This window comes from Lithobates pipiens, unplaced genomic scaffold, assembly GCF_037356315.1.
Source record: "Lithobates pipiens isolate NorthernLeopardFrog02 unplaced genomic scaffold, aLitPip1_a1.2 Scaffold_22, whole genome shotgun sequence".
In the NCBI taxonomy this organism is placed as follows: Eukaryota; Metazoa; Chordata; class Amphibia; order Anura; family Ranidae; genus Lithobates; species Lithobates pipiens.
The window spans coordinates 35,660,785-35,679,870 of NW_027507784.1; the positions used below are offsets into that span (position 1 = coordinate 35,660,785).

Consider the following 19,086-nt stretch of genomic DNA (forward strand, 5'->3'; position numbering starts at 1 on the left):
TAGACCCCCAGGGAAGCCACCTGGACCACCAGGGAAGTGGGCAACATGTGGATGGCCAGGTACAGTATGTACCCCATGGCCATCCACATGTGCAAATGATGCACAAATGGGCACTGACTGGCACCATCATGCAGCAAAATAAAAACAGTGATGCCCAGCAATGCCACCCACCAGTGTCATCAGTGCCACCCATCAGTGTCCACAAGTGCCAACTATCAGTGCCCATCTGTGCCCATCAGTGCCCACCTATCAGTTCCCATCAGTGCCCATCCGTGCCATCTATCAGTGCACCAATAAGTACCCATCAGTGCCACCCATAAGTATCCATAAGTGTTGCCTATTAGTGCCCATCAGTGCCGCCTATGAGTGCCCATCAGTACCACCTATGAGTGCCCATCAGTGCTAAATATCAGTGCCCATCATCAGTGCCTGTCAGTGCGACCTCATCAGTACCACCTCATTGGTGCCACCTCATCGGTGCCCATCAGTGCCACCTTATCAGTGCCTGTCAGTGCAGCCATATCAGTGCCCATCATTGAAGAAGAAAACGTACTTATTTACAAAAAATTTTAACAGAAACAAAGAAAAACTCGTTTTTTTTTCAAAATTTTCGGTCTTTTTTTATTTGTTGTGCAAAACCGCAAAGGTGATCATAATACCACCAAAGGAAAGCTCTATTTGTGGGAACAAAATGATAAAAAATTTGTTTGGGTACAGTGTAGCATAACCATGCAATTGTCATTCAAATTACTACAGCGCTGAAAGATGAAAATTGGCCTGGGCAGGAAGGTGTACATGTGCCCTGTATTGAAGTGGTTAAGCAATAAAACATAAAGTGGTATTACACTATATCCGGCCTTCTGTGGCTCTTTGTTGGGGAGATATTTCACGGACCTGGATAAGGAATGGAAACACTCTGGACAGCCGCACTCCGGATTGGATAAAAAGTGAATCGTGCCTTTATTTTTTCAAGTTAAAACTTCACATCACACAAGTCACAGCAACAAAGGAGAAAAATAGAACAAAAATCGTTGACGCGTTTCACGCTAAAACTAGCGATTACTCATATTTTTCTCCTTTGTTGCCGTGACTTGTGTGATGTGAAGTTTTTACTTGAAAAAATAAAGGCACGATTCACTTTTTATTCAATCCGGAGTGCGGCTGTCCAGAGTGTTTCCATTCCTTATCCATTTGGTTTGTGCAGTCAGCCTGCACCTGGGACTTCTATTGCCTGGAGAATTAGCAGCTTTTTGGTGGACTGGGCTGGAGCGGTGGGTTCCTTCCTTCCTTGTCGATTTTCTGGATTTCTTTGCATATTTTACAGACCTACTTGATGCAGGCTTGATATATGCAGTGGAGAGATGTTATAAGGTGAAGACACCTACATTTGTATACCATGCAAAGTGGATTGGGATCCGGCTTCAACACATTGTTTTTTTGTATTGTGGCGCCAAGACCCAAAATTTCCACCCTTCACCCGAGACTTACCTCTAAGCCTGGGCCCAGGTGGGGGAGTGAGAGGCCTCATAAGAGGGGGTACTGTCATGGTTATGCAGTAATATTTGTCTGTCAGCTTACCTCTCCATGTATTCAGATTAAGAGGCCAGCCACTATCACCTGACTGCTTAAGTAATATCTACTCAAAGCATGGCTCCACCCTAGCCCCATAAGGGAACTCTATATTAACCTGTGCACTGCAAGCCAGCCTTGCTAAACAATATTATGTGTCCTAGCTCTGATCCTGTTTACCGACCTTGGCTTGTTCTTGACTGTCCTTGTCTACTTTATATCCCGACCTTTGGCATGTTCTTTGACTATCCCTATCTGCTTGTTGCCCTGAACTTTTGGCTTATCCCCTGACTATCCTTGTTGTTTCAGGCTGCTGCTTCCTTTCTATCCTGGGGGTCACAACCAGGAGCCAGACTGCAGCGAAGTCCATCCCCACCATCAGGGGCCCTGGTGAACCCCCGCTGGCTCTTAGATTCCGCCCTGGGAAATCTCATGCTCTAGCTCCCAGTGTGATCTGTGTTGGTGCTCCAGAGTACCTGCTTTTCTGAACCACCCAGAGCTCCATCCGCAGCAGTCAGCCGTAGGCTCCACTACCTTGTGGTGTACTCCAGACCCCAAACAGGGTGCATCTGTCACCTGGACTCAGGTGACCTGACAGATGACAACTATTGATTGAAATGAAACCATTTTGGTCAGTACTCTTAAGAAATGTTTTAGTCACTATACTGCCATTTTGAACCATGATGTAGAGATCCACAAAGTTTATACTAAATGAACTATATGAGTCCCCTTCTTCTATCATTATTATGGTTAATCACAAATCCATATGAGGATAACATCATCTATGTACCTTTTCCAAAGTACTGGGGTTAGCATAGATGACATCCTCCTCCCATAAATAAACAAATTAGGATATTTCTTTAAATAATACTATATGTGATATAATAATTTTAAGAAATATCCTAATTTGCCTGACATTCATAGAGATTTTATTTTACAAACTTTGAATTTTGCTATGTGACATTATTTTTGGTTTGGAGGCAAACATTACAAAAAGCTGGATGTGCGGACTATACAATTTTTGTCGGATGTGAACTTAACGTCTGATTTTTGTTTCATTAGTATGGTTTTCATACGAAAAAAAAAATGTAAGAGCAAGACTATGCATACTCAGAAACAAAAGAAGATTAAGAAATTAAAGCCAATTAATAATATAATGCCATAATAAAATAATACATATGATAACGTTGTGTCACACTCATCGACTATGCACCCTCACTGTGCCAATCTGCAGCCTCATCAGTGCCAACAATGCACCCTAATACAGGAAGTGCGTTACTGGCTAGATCACCAGAGGAGAAAAGAGGGGAATAGCCTAAAAAAAGAAAGTGAATGCAGCTGCCACATCTAAGGCTGCTTTCACACTGAAATTGCCGGCTAAAGCGCTTGCTCCCCCACATGCAAGTTTCCGACCAAAAATCATGCAGGTTAATAGATATTCATTAAGATCAAGTGGTTTTAATGTTAGAGCTCATGTAATTTCAGAGATATTTCACATAAAAATAGAGATATTAGGTGGTACATAAGGACGGGCTGCGCCCCCCCACATGCAATGTTATGGCCAAAAATCATTCAGGCTAATCCATATTCGTTAGATCCGATAAGATCAAGTAGTTTTAACATTAGATCTCACATAATTTCAGAGATCACTAGAGATCAGAGGCGTAACTAGAACCTTCGGGGCCCCCGGTGCAACAAATCTTAAAGGGCCCCCCTGACCCCCAGCTGGCCCCCCCCCCCACAATGGCGAAACACCAGGGCCTGATCACAAGTGCGACCTTTGTGACCCTGGTAGTTTCACCACTGGTGTCTGTAGTTTTATTTTTGTTATTTTATTTGTTTATTCGTTTTGACCATTTCATTTATTTATTTTTACAATGGTATTTTTTATTAATGCTTACATTTGTTTTAGGAGCCCTGTCGGGCTTTGGGGTGATATCAGGGGTCTATACAGACTTCTGATGTTGGCTGGGAAAGCTGAGACTTTTGGCACTCTGGCAGTGGTCTGTCCTCGCCCACCAGGGGCCAGTAGGGGTTCTCTCATCATAGGGACCAACATTAAAACCACTTGTTCTTCCTGACATATCCACTGAATCTACAATTAAGAGGTACAAGGCTCAGTTTGCATGTCATGGCCAACCAGCTACAAGTGATAATGGCCCTCAGTTTGCAAGCGTACAATTCAGAAAATTTGCCACTGAATGGGAGTTTGAGCATATTACTTCCTCACCACGTCATCCACAGGCTAATGGCAAAGCTAAATCAGCTGTAAAGATTGTTAAAATATTATGCATGAAAGCACAAAGTGATGGTAAAGACCCATGGAAGGCCATTTTACATTGGAGAAACACTCCGACCGAAGGCATGGATAGTAGTCCGGCACAAAGACTGATGTCAAGGAGATTAAAGACCTCCTTACCAGTAGCAAATAGACTTCTTGAACTCTCTGTCATACAAGGTGCTACAGAAAAAGTAAGGCGTAAAGAGGTTGTAATCCTCCATGCAGTATTTGTACCTATAAGCTTAGAATAAGGCTACAGGTACTGTAAATATCTCCTAAACTTGATATATGTAGATATTTACTGTATACTGGCCGACTGCGCTGTTTCTTCAGGAGCGAGTGCCATGACTGGCGGCTCCTGTGCCCATGTGCGGCAGTGTCGTTACACGGCTCTGGCCAGTCACAGTGTCAGAGTCCGCGGCCCTCGGAAAGAAGACCAGGAGAAGATGGATATGGGGGCAGTGGGGGGTGGTGCGGGCTTCGTTTGTAGGTAAGAGTCACCTAATGTGCTAATATGCCATGCATACTAGCACATTATGACTTTACTTTGCAGGGAAGGGGGGAATTTAATTTTTGGAAGAGTTTACTTCCTCTTTAAGAGACAAGTGTCAAAGGCACGCTATGACACATGAGCGAGAGATTTGCTGGAACTAAATATTGGGGAACGAATCCGTATAAAACCATTACCTGGAGATCAAACGTTGGAGTATGGGTACTTGTCTACAAAAAGGTTGCACCACGCTCCTATCTTGTGGAAATTGAAGGAACTCTCTACCGCCGCAATTGAGTGGATTTGAGAGTGGTAGAGCAGCCTGAATCACAATATCCCGTTGATAGATCAGACTCACCCAGTATCACAAGGACATACTCACCCACGGACAGCGAGGAATGTACTGAGGCAATGCCTCATACCAATGGTAATGACAGTTCTGAGCAAGCAAGTATACCTGAAAAATTTTGTATCACTAGCTTACACACACCAATTAAATTTCTCTTCACTTAACCATCACACATATTTTTCATCATTAGAATTGGATGTTCACGGCGGCATGTTTGCACATTCCCGAGCGATGGTACATTGTGGTGTTCCGGTGATCATATCTGCTTGTTTCCCCTGGTACGGGGGTTCCCCCATTTGGGGGATGTTCTCTACCTCAACCCCGGTTGAGACCAAATGTAATCCAGACCACCAACAAATTCCACCCTAGGAGTTCTGATTATTTTTGTTTTTTAGTGAGTATTATGGTAACGATAAATCTCTTTATATTTATCCTCTACTCACCTTGAGGATCCCTCAGATTAACAAATTTACGTTAAACTTTTTTTTTTATTCCAGTCTATATTTACATGCATCTGACGATTGGTATAAAACCATGAAACGCGTTGAGTTAACATCAAATGGATGCCCTAATCTTCTCATACAATTATCAAATTTTCTTTTTTGTTGAATTTTTATGTGTATATTGCTGTATTAATTATACTATATGCTTTTTGTATGATTTATTATTTTTATCAATTGTACCATTATGTCCAATGACCAATTATATTAAATATTTTATATGAATATTACTATGTAAATCTTGTGATTACGGTATTATTATATGTATTATTAATTTATTGATATAGTTGTGATATTTTGGAATATGTTACAATATGACCTTATTATTTAGGCATTAGAAACAGCCAAATACTTATGGACATGCCTCAACCCTGATGAGTTTACTTCCTCTTTCATTCCCTGCAAAGGTAAAGCATAATGGACTACTATGCATCGCATAGTAGTCCATTATGTGTCACTTACCTGACACAGGAGCCAGCGATGTCACCGCTGTCCCCTGTAGTCCGGCGCATCCATCTTCTTGGTGGGTCTCGCCGCTCCGCCGCTGTCATTCGGCGAAGCTGCAATAACGTCACTCCCGCGCATGCGCATGGGAGCCGCTACGCGCGGCATATCGCCGTTGACGGGTGCCGTGCTCAGTGCGCCTGTGCGCTGCCGTCTACAGCGCACGCGCCGTAGACAGCGGTGCATGTCTTGCGTCAAATATCTCCTAAACCGTGTAGGTTTAGGAGATATTTCTTGGACCTACAGGTAAGCCTTAATCTAGGCTTACCTGTAGGTCAAAGTGTGTTGTAAGGGTTTACAACCACTTTAAAGTCCCATTCCAACTTCTATTTTCTCCTTTATACCTGACAGCTGTCAAGGGCAGAGCATGCCAGTACATGATGAGAGGAAAAAATGACTGCACTCCTAATCTAAAAGATTAAAAAACAAAAACCCAGTTACAGCTGCAGCTACCAGGATGTGATACACATCCAAAATACAATGCATATAAAGACCAAAATTGGGGGTAGGTAGCACAGCTAATTTGAAGATGAGAAGAGCCCAGTACCTTCAGAGAGGGCTAAAGGAATCTTCGTACAAACAGCCAGTCTTCCCCCGTAGTGGTAGATGTTCAAACCTACCTATGAGACTTAACCTATATGCCCTGTACACACGGTCAGACACGGCCGGACTTTGCGATGGAAAATATGCGATCGGATCTTGGTGTCGGAAAATCCGATCGTGTGTGGGCTCAATTGGGCTTTTTCTGTCTGAATTTCCAACACACAAAGTTTGAGAGCAGGATCTAAAATTTTCCAACAACAAAATCCGATCGTTTAAATTCCGATCGTGTGTAGACAATTCCGACAGACAAATTCACACGCATGCTCAGAATAAATCACAAGACAAAAGCTACTGGCTACTGCCTACTTTATAGTCCCATCGTACGTGTTGTACGTCACCGCGTTCTGAACGATCAGATTTTCCGACAACTTTGTGCGCCCGTGTGTATGCAAGACAAGATTTTGGGCCAAAATCGGTCAGAATGTCCGATCGCGTGTACCGGGCAATAGAATGTGTTATAGCTGTTTCTCATCCAAATTCCACAATGTTAATTTATTAACACTAAAAGTGATGTTATGTTTTTTTATATGCAACTCTATGATGCATCTGTGTTGTACTGACTTCCTGTGTGGGGTTTCCTGTTCCTGCTGAGTATTATTCAATGAACATGGCTTTGTCCAGTAACGGCTTGCGCTGTCTTTACTTACATCACATGAAACAAATGATACCCGGATATTTATAAGAAAATTCTCTTTCAATCAATTTTTATTGAAAAGTTTAAGGAATACAATGTGTAACTTTGATCAGGTATACAAATAGAAGTGTAATAAGTGACTTGAAAGTCAGTAGCAATTGCACATCAAGTAGAGAAGTTATCCAGTTGAAGACCAGGCATTTTCTGGCACTTTTTGTTTACACGTAAAAATCTGTTATTTTTTTTGCTAGAAAATTAGTTAGAACCCCCAAACATTATATATTTGTTTAATGCAGAGGCCCTAGAGAATAAATTGGAGGGTTTTTCAATTTTTTATGCCACAGGGTATTTGCGCAGCGGTTTTTAAAATGCAGTTTTGGGGAAAAAAAATTAAAAAAATACACTTTTATAAATTTGAATGAAAAAATAAAACACAATACATAACCCAGTGTTTTTGTAAAAGTTAAAAGATGATGTCACGCCGAGTAAATAGATACCAAACATGTCACGCTTTAAAATTGTGCACGTAAATATTACTACCCATAGGTGACATTTTAAAAGCCTTTACAGGTTACCAATTTAGATGTACAGAGGGAGTCCAGTGCTAGAATTACTGCCCATGATCTGAAATTCGCAGTGATACCTCACATGTGTGGGTCGATCACGGTTTGCGTGCGTTCAGGGACTTTAAAAAAAAAAAATTTAATTATTCATTTATATATATATATATATATATATATATATATATATATTTTTTTTTTTTTTTTACACTGTTGCTTTAATTTATTTAAATGTTTTATCACTTTTATTGCTGTCACAAGAAATAAGTAAGTAAGGGGTAAATAAGCACTGATGGATTAGATGCATATGTACGGCGTTAATTATACAAAAAAATATATGTAAAGCAAAAGGATTGCACAAGCATCCCTATGGAGGAGCCTCCTGAAATAGGAAAGGGAGAAAAAAAATAGAAGGCGGAGGAAAAAGAGGAGCGTGGGAAAGAACAGGAGCACCTCAGCCGGAATCCCAGGGCCTCAGTGCTTATAGCAGTGTATAACTGACTATTGGTATAAAAGGGTGAGCGTATTGGATCCATGGATTCCATGTTTTTGGAAATTTCTCATGCGCATCTAGAAGAATAAAATAGCGCTGATTTCATAGGAGGTCTTCCCCCACTTTCTGCTTCTTCAGATGTTGGATGAGAGGAGCATTGTGCTTCTCCAGAGCATCATAGAGCTTGGCCTTATCAGACATACCCCAGCCCCTGCTGATCCTGTACAGCTCCCTCATCTTCTCCTGAGTGGTGGTCTTGCTACGGATGTTGTCATACGCTTCATCGGTCAGCAGCTCCTGGGCCACAAGACCATCCAGGATGGGATCCACGAGGGACACACATCTAATCAGAGCCTCCCGATTCTCATCCACAAATTGCTGCTTAGCACCACTGTGCCAAACCAATACATCTGCAAAAAAAAAAAAAAGAAATTCTCTATAATTATTAATATTATTATTAAATAGGCAAAAAGTTAACCTACCTTAAAGTAATATTTCAATTATAGGTGTAGCGTCCTCCGAATTAGGTGCTAGGATTAGGTGAATAGGTGTTAGGATTAGGTACATTTAGTTTTGGGCTGTATCCAGTGGAGCTGTAGTCCATTGTTAGGTAAATTTAGTTTGGCTCACTGTAATCAGTGTGGCTGTGTTTATTGCTCTGGTCTGTTCTATGTTTCAGTGGTTGCAGGATTGACTGCTTCTCACTGGTTGCCCAGAAAGCTCTGGACATTAGTGGGCAAGAAAAGTCTAATCAGCAGCTGACTATTCATACAGCCCTGGCCAATCCCTGGAAGTTGATGCCCAGATGGTGACTGGGAGTCTATATAAATACTCTGAGACTAAGGCTCTGTTTACACATATGCGTTTTGAATCGCTGGCGGATTGAATTCGAAACTTATTTTGAGCGACACGCGTCACGCAATTTGGTTTGTGTGATTGAGGCACAATTTGACGTGTGACTATGGTGGCAGAATCACACAGTTTTTTTTAGCTAGCATTGAAACAAATGTCACAAAAACACACTGATGTGCGATTTTACATTTTAAAAGCACGTTTTGAAATCGCAGGTAGAACCACAGCGATTCCACCATGATTTAAAATGCCTATGTGTGAATGGAGCCTGAGAGTAGTGGATTTTTTTTCCTGAGGAGGAGAACAAAGTCTAGGGGGGGCGTTTGCCCCCTAGGCCTTTCTGCCATGTGTGTGTGGGCAACCTGAAGGCCTGCTTTGATGAAAGTCGCTGAAAGCTGACTGAAGGGACCGTTGTGTGAGGATCTGGTCTGGTATCACATGGTGGAAGTGTCACGAAGATATTGGAAGGAGGAAACCATTATTTCCCATGGCATTTGTGAGTACAGACTGGAGAGAGAGAGATCCTAGAGGCTACATACTGAGGCCATCTCTTGCGTGCTAGAGTCAGCGGTTGTCCTGAAGAGCTTAGTCTATTAAAATTCCTAGTGAAAGGACTTTGCTTGGATTGTCCATAGGGAGATACATTTCCTCAAGTTGCTACTTCAAAGCCCAGTTCTCTCTTTATTTGTACAAGGCTCATAGCTCTGCAAGAGAAAGTTTAGCATCCTCAAATCGTTGCTAAGGGTTAATGGAGGAAGGTAGGTAGAGAGTTAGTCTCTGGATCTTTTTTTTATAACTTGGATATGTCAAAAGTAAAATCTAGTGGGAGCCCCTCTAAAGGGCACAGCAGATGTCCAGATCCAGAAACTTAGCACCGGGATGATTTGAACCCCTCAATGAGAACAGTAGGTCTGCAAGGCCAGGAACTCAGAAAAGGGAGGGTGGGAACCCCTCATAATGGGCACAGCAGTTGCACAGATTCATGAACTCAGCACAGGGATGGTGATATTTCCTCATAATGGGCACAGCAGGTGTAAAGACCTGGGAACTCAGCACAGGGATGGTGGGAACCCCTCATAATGGGCACAGCAGTTGCACAGATTCATGAACTCAGCACAGGGATGGTGATATTTCCTCATAATGGGCACAGCAGGTGTAAAGACCTGGGAACTCAGCACAGGGATGGTGGGAACCCCTCATAATGGGCACAGCAGGTGTACAGACCTGGGAACTCAGCATGGGGATGGTGGGAACCCCTCATAATGGGAACAGCAATTTACAGACTCAGGAACTCAGCCCAGGGATGGTAAGAACCCCTCAAAATGGGCAAAGCAGGTGTACAGACCCAGAAAATCAGCACAGGGATGGTGGTAGCCTCTCATATTGGGCACAAAAGGCATACAGATCCAGGAGCCCAGCACAGGAGTGGTGACTGAGACCACTCATAATGGGCACAGTAGATGTCCAGATCCAGAAACTCAGCACAGGGATGATTTGAACCCCTCAATGGGAACAGTAGGTCTGCAGGGCTGGGAACTCAGAACAGGGAGGGTGGGAACCCCTCATAATGGGCACAGTAGTTGCACAGATTCAAGATCTCTGCCCAGGGATGGTGATATTTCCTCATAATCGGCACAGCGGGTGTACAGACATGGGAACTCAACATAGGGATGGTGGGAGCCCCTCATAATGGGCACAGCAGGTGTACAGACCTGGGAACTCAGCATGGGGGTGGTGGGAACCCTCATAATGGGCACAGCAGGTGTACAGACCCAGGAACTCAGCACGGGGATGGTGGGAACCCCTCATAATGGGCACAGCAGGTGTACAGACATGGGGACTCAGCATAGGGATGCTGGAAACTCCCCATAATGGACACAGCAGGTGTACAGACCCAAGAACTCAGCACAGGGATGGTAAGAACCCTAATGGGCAAAGCAGGTGTACAGACCCAGCACAGGGATAGTGGGAGTCTCTCATATTGGGCACAAAATGCGTACAGACCCAGGAGCACAGCACAGGTGTGGTGAGACCACTCATAATGGGCACAGCATGTGTACAGACCCGGGAACTTATTGCAGGGATGGCGAAAGCCCCTCATAATAGGTGAAGCTGGGAACAGAACTATCAGGAGATTGCATCTCCCAGATGCTAAAATATTACTTTTTGATGGAACGACAGAGTCCCTGATCTCATCCTCAACTATCTTCTTGTAACAGATCTGGGAATTGATCCTGATTGCTTCTGGTCACTGCAGGAGGAGGTCAATAAATAGGCTCAGCTCACCATGAGAATGAGGTTTTTATGAATTTTGCTTGGCCCGGTAGACCTAACATAACATGCTGGCAGTCAGTTGTGTGTGGTGTGGTGTGGCATTGGTGACCTAAGACTCCTGTATAGAGCTTCAGCTATTGCAGTCAAGTTGCAGTCATGAGCTCTCCTTTGCTGCGATGTCGCTCATATGTCATTGGTCACCTAGTAGAGGAACAGCCATATACTATAGGATACATCATTTCAGTTACACAGTTAATGTTGTAGGGGTGGCCTGCCCAGCTGGCCCAAAAATCTTCATACAGGCCTTGATGTGAAAGGGATTCCAAGGTGTGCCTAGGCCACCCCTAGATAAATGCGCTTCTACAAATCCCGGTGAGAGCCTCCCAAGGGCCATCCATAAAGAATCCTTATCCACTTCAAATGACAGATTCAAAAGGATCCTGGATCTGCTCCAAGGTACCTACAGACCACCTCACTCCTCACCTTAGAAAAGGGAGTAGTCCCAGCAATCCTGCTGTCTAACCTCCTTGTAGCAACTAGCAGGACTGTATTCAGACATCCTGGTGCCTAGGTAACCTGACCAATGACATCCTTTTGTAAAAGCTCCTCCCCTTGCTCCATGCAATTATTTCTAGTAAAAACTACACAAAGGTTTTTTGTTTTTTTACAAAAGGCAAATCCACTTTGCACTACAAGTGCAAACTGCAAGTGCAAAGTGCACTTGGAAGTGCAGTTGCTGTAAATATGAGGGGTAGATCTGAAATGAGGGGAAGCTCTGCTGATTTTATCATGTACAAACTAAAATTCAGTTTTTTATTTTGCTTGCATGTCCCCCTCGGATCTACAGTGAGTGCACTTGTAGTGCAAAGAGTATTTGCCTTTAGTAAGTACCCCCCAGAATGTTCTATTGGAGTCAGAATTGGGTCTGTTTTACATATGTAGAACTACTTTTACACAACCCCCAACTTTCTGAGATGGGAATGAGGGACACCTATCAGTAAAAGTATGCAGGCATAAGACACACCCCTTGTCACGCCCCCTTAAAGGGGAACTGTAAAAAAAAAACAAGATTGGTGAAACCCACAACTGCTTTTTTTTTTACCACTACTATTCCTTTATATTGGCTTTTGGAATTTACAAATGCAGCAATTTCGAAATCAGATGAAAGGTTTAGTGCTGGAAAACACTTTTTTGATAGCTAAAAAGTGCATTTTATATACGTCTATATATATCAGACCAAAATGAGGGACACATGAGGAGGAATGAGGGACAGAGGGACATTGCTCCAAATCAGGGACAGTCCCTCAATATCAGGGACAGTTGGGACCTATGCTTTTACACTAAACAGGCCCCCAAACAAGAAAAGAGTATTATGAGTCCTCTGTATATACTCCTCAATACATTTCTCTTGCTGATTTATGCTACAGATGTCCAGAGGTGTATGGAAGATGGAAGCAAAATAAGAAAAAGGTTATCATTTTAATAATTTTGAGGTTTTGTGCATCCCCATCTCACCTTGCTGCCCAATGCACTGACCCTCAGATGTCATTCTGGTAAATAAAATACAGATCACTAATACTCCCGATGTCGTTCTGATCATTATTAATAACACACGGCCACAGATAATGGCAGGATGCAGGGTAAATGGCAAGTTTGTTCCAATATGTGAGAGCACAGTTCTGCGTCGCTAATCAGTAGAGACTACAAACTTCTCTCAATTATTTAGATACAATATATATATTACAATACATTCTATATGTAATACCTTTGGGCTTTGTACATTTTGGCACCTGTGCACTCAATTCTTCAACTTCTCCTACAAAAAAGAAACCTGTTACATTAGTGTTTGTTTTGCTTATCCATAAAAGTTTAATATTTAATATTTATAGAAACTTACAAGCAATGCCCAGCACTAGATACACAAAAATAGTACTGTATGTACTGGGACATGTACTGTACATCATACTGTATATCCTGTGCTATATACTGTATACAGTCGAACATCTATACTGGGACATATCTTGTATTATATATACTGGAACATATCTTGTACTATATATACTGGGACATATCTTGTATTATATATACTGGAACATATCTTGTACTATATATACTGGGACATATCTTGTACTATATATACTGGAACATATCTTGTAATATATATACTGGAACATATTTTGTACTATATATACTGGAACATATCTTGTACTATATATACTGGGACATATCTTGGAACATATCTTGTACTATATATACTGGAACATATCTTGTACTATATATACTAGGACATACCTTGTACTATATATATTGGGACATATCTTGTACTATATCTTGTATTATATATACTGTGGCATATCTTGTACTATATATACCGGGACATATCTTGTACTATATATACTGTCCCGCATGCGCGAGTCATGCAGTGCAATAGGAATGGTCCGCGCTGTCTGTGGGACCCCTGTGTGTCCCAGCAGACAGTGCGTAGGGACAGGAAGAGGCATAGACTCCCGTGGGAATCTATGCCCGGAAGTGGGTGCAAATACCTGTCTTAGACAGGTATCTGCACCCCCCTCCCCCCTGAAAGGTGGCAATTGTGACACCAGAGGGGGGAGGGTTCCGAGGAGCAGAAGTTCCACTTTAGGGTGGAACCCCAATTTAAGCCGTCCAGTCCAGATGATCTCTGCCTTCACCTTGGTCACATCTCTAGAGACGCTCTCCTGTTTACCCCGTTAAAGTCTTGCTTGGCTGACATTCCTTCTGGTTTAGGTTCCTGCTTGCTGTTCTACTATGATCATCTCTGGCTCCCTGACGTTTTGGCTTGTCTGACTATCCGTTCCAGTTCCTGAACTCTGTCTATGTTTTGACTACGTTTACTCTGTTTACCTTTTTTTTATTATTATTAACTAGATGCCGACCGCCGGCCGTCAAATGACGGCCAAGCGGCGCACCTATTGTGGCGGGAGGACGTCATATGACGTCCTCCCGTTTAAACAGGGAATGCGCGCACATCCCTGTTTCTTCGGTGGCGGCATGTCACGGAGACACCGCTCGCCACTGAAGGGGGTGAACAGCCATTCGTTATGGCTGTTTACCACGTGATTGGCCATGATGAAGTCACGGGCGATCACAGATGGTCACACCCCGAACGTGCACGGCGCATGCGCGCGATCGCGAGCGCGCTGCGCGTGCACGTCGGTGGCGGCGTGTTCCCCGGGAACACTGCTCGTCACCGACGCTGGTAAACAGCCATTGGCCGGCTGTTTACCCACGTGATTGGAGCCGATCACTAAAATGTAAACAAACCGCGGTAACGGGATGTTACTGGGCTCTCCTCCTCACACACCGATCGTGTGTGAGGAGGAGATTGCGGTAACATCTCCTTACCGCATACAGTGTACACCAATCATACTGATTGCCCCCCCCCAATAAAGAGGACCTGTCACCACCCCTCATAGTACCTGTCAATCACAGTCCATCAGAGTACCTGTCACAGTCCATCAGAGTATTTGAGTACCTGTCACAGTCCATCAGAGTATTTGAGTACCTGTCCCAGCCCATCAGAGTACCCGAGTACCTGTCCCAGCCCATCAGAGTACCCGAGTACCTGTCCCAGCCCATCAGAGTACCGGAGTACCTGTCCCAGCCCATCAGAGTACCCGAGTACCTGTCCCGGCCCATCAGAGTACCCGAGTACCTGTCCCGGCCGATCAGAGTCCCCGAGTACCTGTCCCGGCCGATCAGAGTACCCGAGTACCTGTCACGGCACATCAGAGTACCCGAGTACCTGTCACGGCACACCAGAGTACCCGAGTACCTGTCACGGCACACCAGAGTACCCGAGTACCTGTCACGGCACATCAGAGTACCCGAGTACCTTTCACAGCCCATCAGGATACCCGAGTACCTGTCACAGCCCATCAGGGTACCCGAGTACCTGTCACAGCCCATCAGGGTACCCGAATACCTGTCACGGCCCATCAGGGTACCCGAGTACCTGTTACAGCCCATCTGAGTACCCGAGTACCTGTCACAGTCCATCAGGGTACCCGAGTACCTGTCACAGTCCATTAGAGTACCGAGTACCTATCACAGTCCATTAGAGTACCGAGTACCTGTCACAGTCCATCAGGGTACCCGAGTACCTGTCACAGTCCATTAGAGTACCGAGTACCTGTCACAGTCCATTAGAGTACCGAGTACCTGTCACAGTCCATTAGAGTACCGAGTACCTGTCACAGTCCATTAGAGTACCGAGTACCTGTCACAGTCCATAAGGGTACCCGAGTACCTGTCACAGTTCATCTGAGTACCTGAGTACCTGTAACAGTCCATATGAGTACCTGTCACCGCCCTTCAGAGTACCCAAATACCAGTCACCAAACCATCAGAGTACCTGTCACCAGGCCATCAGAGTACCTGAGTACTTGTCACCAGGCCATCAGAGTACCCGAGTACCTGTCACCAGGCCATCAGAGTACCCGAGTACCTATCACCAGGCCATCAGAGTACCCGAGTACCTGTCACCAGGCCATCAGAGTACCCGAGTACCTGTCACCAGGCCATCAGAGTACCCGAGTACCTGTCACAGCCCATCAGGGTACCCGAGTACCTGTCACGGCCCATCAGGGTACCCGAGTACCTGTCACGGCCCATCAGGGTACCCGAGTACCTGTCACAGCCCATCTGAGTACCCGAGTACCTGTCACAGTCCATCAGGGTACCCGAGTACCTGTCCCGGCCCATCAGAGTACCCGAGTACCTGTCCCGGCCGATCAGAGTCCCCGAGTACCTGTCCCGGCCGATCAGAGTACCCGAGTACCTGTCACGGCACATCAGAGTACCCGAGTACCTGTCACGGCACACCAGAGTACCCGAGTACCTGTCACGGCACACCAGAGTACCCGAGTACCTGTCACGGCACATCAGAGTACCCGAGTACCTTTCACAGCCCATCAGGATACCCGAGTACCTGTCACAGCCCATCAAGGTACCCGAGTACCTGTCACAGCCCATCAGGGTACCCGAGTACCTGTCACGGCCCATCAGGGTACCCGAGTACCTGTTACAGCCCATCTGAGTACCCGAGTACCTGTCACAGTCCATCAGGGTACCCGAGTACCTGTCACAGTCCATTAGAGTACCGAGTACCTATCACAGTCCATTAGAGTACCGAGTACCTGTCACAGTCCATCAGGGTACCCGAGTACCTGTCACAGTCCATTAGAGTACCGAGTACCTGTCACAGTCCATTAGAGTACCGAGTACCTGTCACAGTCCATTAGAGTACCGAGTACCTGTCACAGTCCATAAGGGTACCCGAGTACCTGTCACAGTTCATCTGAGTACCTGAGTACCTGTAACAGTCCATATGAGTACCTGTCACCGCCCTTCAGAGTACCCAAATACCAGTCACCAAACCATCAGAGTACCTGTCACCAGGCCATCAGAGTACCTGAGTACTTGTCACCAGGCCATCAGAGTACCCGAGTACCTGTCACCAGGCCATCAGAGTACCCGAGTACCTATCACCAGGCCATCAGAGTACCCGAGTACCTGTCACCAGGCCATCAGAGTACCCGAGTACCTGTCACCAGGCCATCAGAGTACCCGAGTACCTGTCACAGCCCATCAGGGTACCCGAGTACCTGTCACAGCCCATCAGGGTACCCGAGTACCTGTCACGGCCCATCAGGGTACCCGAGTACCTGTCACAGCCCATCTGAGTACCCGAGTACCTGTCACAGTCCATCAGGGTACCCGAGTACCTGTCACAGTCCATTAGAGTACCGAGTACCTATCACAGTCCATTAGAGTACCGAGTACCTGTCACAGTCCATCAGGGTACCCGAGTACCTGTCACAGTCCATTAGAGTACCGAGTACCTGTCACAGTCCATTAGAGTACCGAGTACCTGTCACAGTCCATTAGAGTACCCGAGTACCTGTCACAGTCCATTAGATTACCGAGTACCTGTCACAGTCCATTAGAGTACCGAGTACCTGTCACAGTCCATCAGGGTACCCGAGTACCTGTCACAGTTCATCTGAGTACCTGAGTACCTGTAACAGTCCATATGAGTACCTGTCACTGCCCTTCAGAGTACCCAAATACCAGTCACCAAACCATCAGAGTACCTGTCACCAGGCCATCAGAGTACCTGAGTACTTGTCACCAGGCCATCAGAGTACCTGAGTACTTGTCACCAGGCCATCAGAGTACCCGAGTACCTATCACCAGGCCATCAGAGTACCCGAGTACCTGTCACCAGGCCATCAGAGTATCAGAGTACCTGTCACCAGGCCATCAGAGTACTCGAGTACCTGTCACCAGGCCATCAGAGTACCCGAGTACCTGTCACCAGGCCATCAGAGTACCCGAGTACCTGTCACCAGACCATCAGAGTACCCGAGTACCTGTCACCAGGCCATCAGAGTACCCGAGTACCTGTCACCAGGCCATCAGAGTACCCGAGTACCTGTCACCAGGCCATCAGAGTACCCGAGTACCTGTCACCAGGCCATCAGAGAACCCGAGTACCTGTCACCAGGCCATCAGAGTACCCGAGTACCTATCTCCAGCCCATCAGAGTACCCGAGTACCTATTTGCAGCCCATGTCTCATAGAATATACGTTGGGGTGTTTGCTTTCCAAAATGGGGTCATTTTGTGGGTAATTTCACTGTCCTGGTGGTCCAGGACCTTCAAAAGTGTGATGGGTAGGAATGAAATGAGATGTGTCATTTATGCTCCTAGAACGCCTGAACGTACTACTTCAATGTTTGGCCTCTCTATGTGGCCAGGCTGTGTAAAAGTCCTACACATGTGGTATCGCCATACTCGGGAGGAGTAGCAGAATGTATTTTGGGGTGTAATTTTTGCTATATACATGCTATGTGTTAGAAATATCTTATAAATTGACAATTTTGTGTAAAAAAAAAAAATGCGTTTTAATTTTTTCCACATATTCCAAAAACTTCTGGAAAAAAATTAACCATTCAAAAGACTTATTATGCCTCACAGATTATACGTTGGGGTGTTTGCTTTCCAAAATGGGGTCATTTTATGGGAAATTCCATTGTCCTGGTACTCCAGGGACTTCAAAAGTGTAATAGGTGGTTGAGAAATGAGATGCGTAATTTTTGCTCGTAGAACGTCTGAAGGTACTACATCAATGTTGGTGCTCTGTATGTGGCCAGGCTGTGTAAAAGTCTCACACATGTGGTATCGCCGTACTCGGGAAGAGTAGCAAAATGTATTTTGGGGTGTAATTTGCTGTATGCATATGCTGTGTGTGAGAAATAACCTGATAATATGACAATTTAGTAAAAAAAAAAAAAATCTTCATTTTGCAAAGAATTGTGGGAAAAAATGACAACTTAAAAAAACTCACCATGCTACTTACTTAATACCTTGGGATGTCTACTTTGTAAAAAGGGGTCATTTGGGGGGTATTTGTACTTTCCTGACTTGTTAGTGTCTCAAGAAATGAGATACACCTGATGTACTGAAGGCCTGATCAGAAGTGATCAATTTTCAGCGACTGGCACCATAGTTTGTAGACTCTATAACTTTCACAAAGACCAAATAATATATACTAATGTGGGTTATTTTTACCAAAGATATGTAGCAGTATAAATTTTAGCCAAAATTTATGAAGAAAAATTACTAATTAGCAAAAATGTATGACAGAAACAAAGAAAAAGGCATTTTTTTCACAAAATGTACGTTTTATTTTATTTATAGCACAAAAAATAAAAAACCCACTAGTGATTAAATACCACTAAAAGAAAGCTCTATTTGTGTGGAAAAAAGGACGCAAGTTTCATATGGATACTGTGTTGGATGACTGAGTAATTGTCATTCAATCTGTGAGAACGCTGAAAGCTGAAAATTGGTCTGGTCAGGAAGGGGGTGTAACTGCACTGTACTGAGGTGGTTAAACAAGTGTGATTTAACTGTACTTCTGTCTCAGTCTGAT

General features: G+C 44.6%; 1 protein-coding gene across 2 annotated transcripts in view; it reads right to left on the reverse strand.

Annotated features, from left to right (window-relative positions):
• Nucleotides 1-7,686: 7,686 nt before the first annotated feature.
• Nucleotides 7,687-19,086, reverse strand: part of LOC143923549 (NACHT, LRR and PYD domains-containing protein 1a allele 5-like) — a 40,746-nt gene continuing 29,346 nt past the window's right edge. For both annotated transcript variants that reach the window (XM_077447312.1, XM_077447311.1), the window contains exons 11-12: nt 12,875-12,925; nt 7,687-8,393 (exon numbers count right to left, since the gene is read on the reverse strand). In XM_077447312.1, the coding sequence (XP_077303438.1) occupies nt 8,086-8,393; nt 12,875-12,925 (359 nt within the window). In that variant the 3' untranslated portion in view covers nt 7,687-8,085. The remainder of the gene's footprint in view (nt 8,394-12,874; nt 12,926-19,086) is intronic.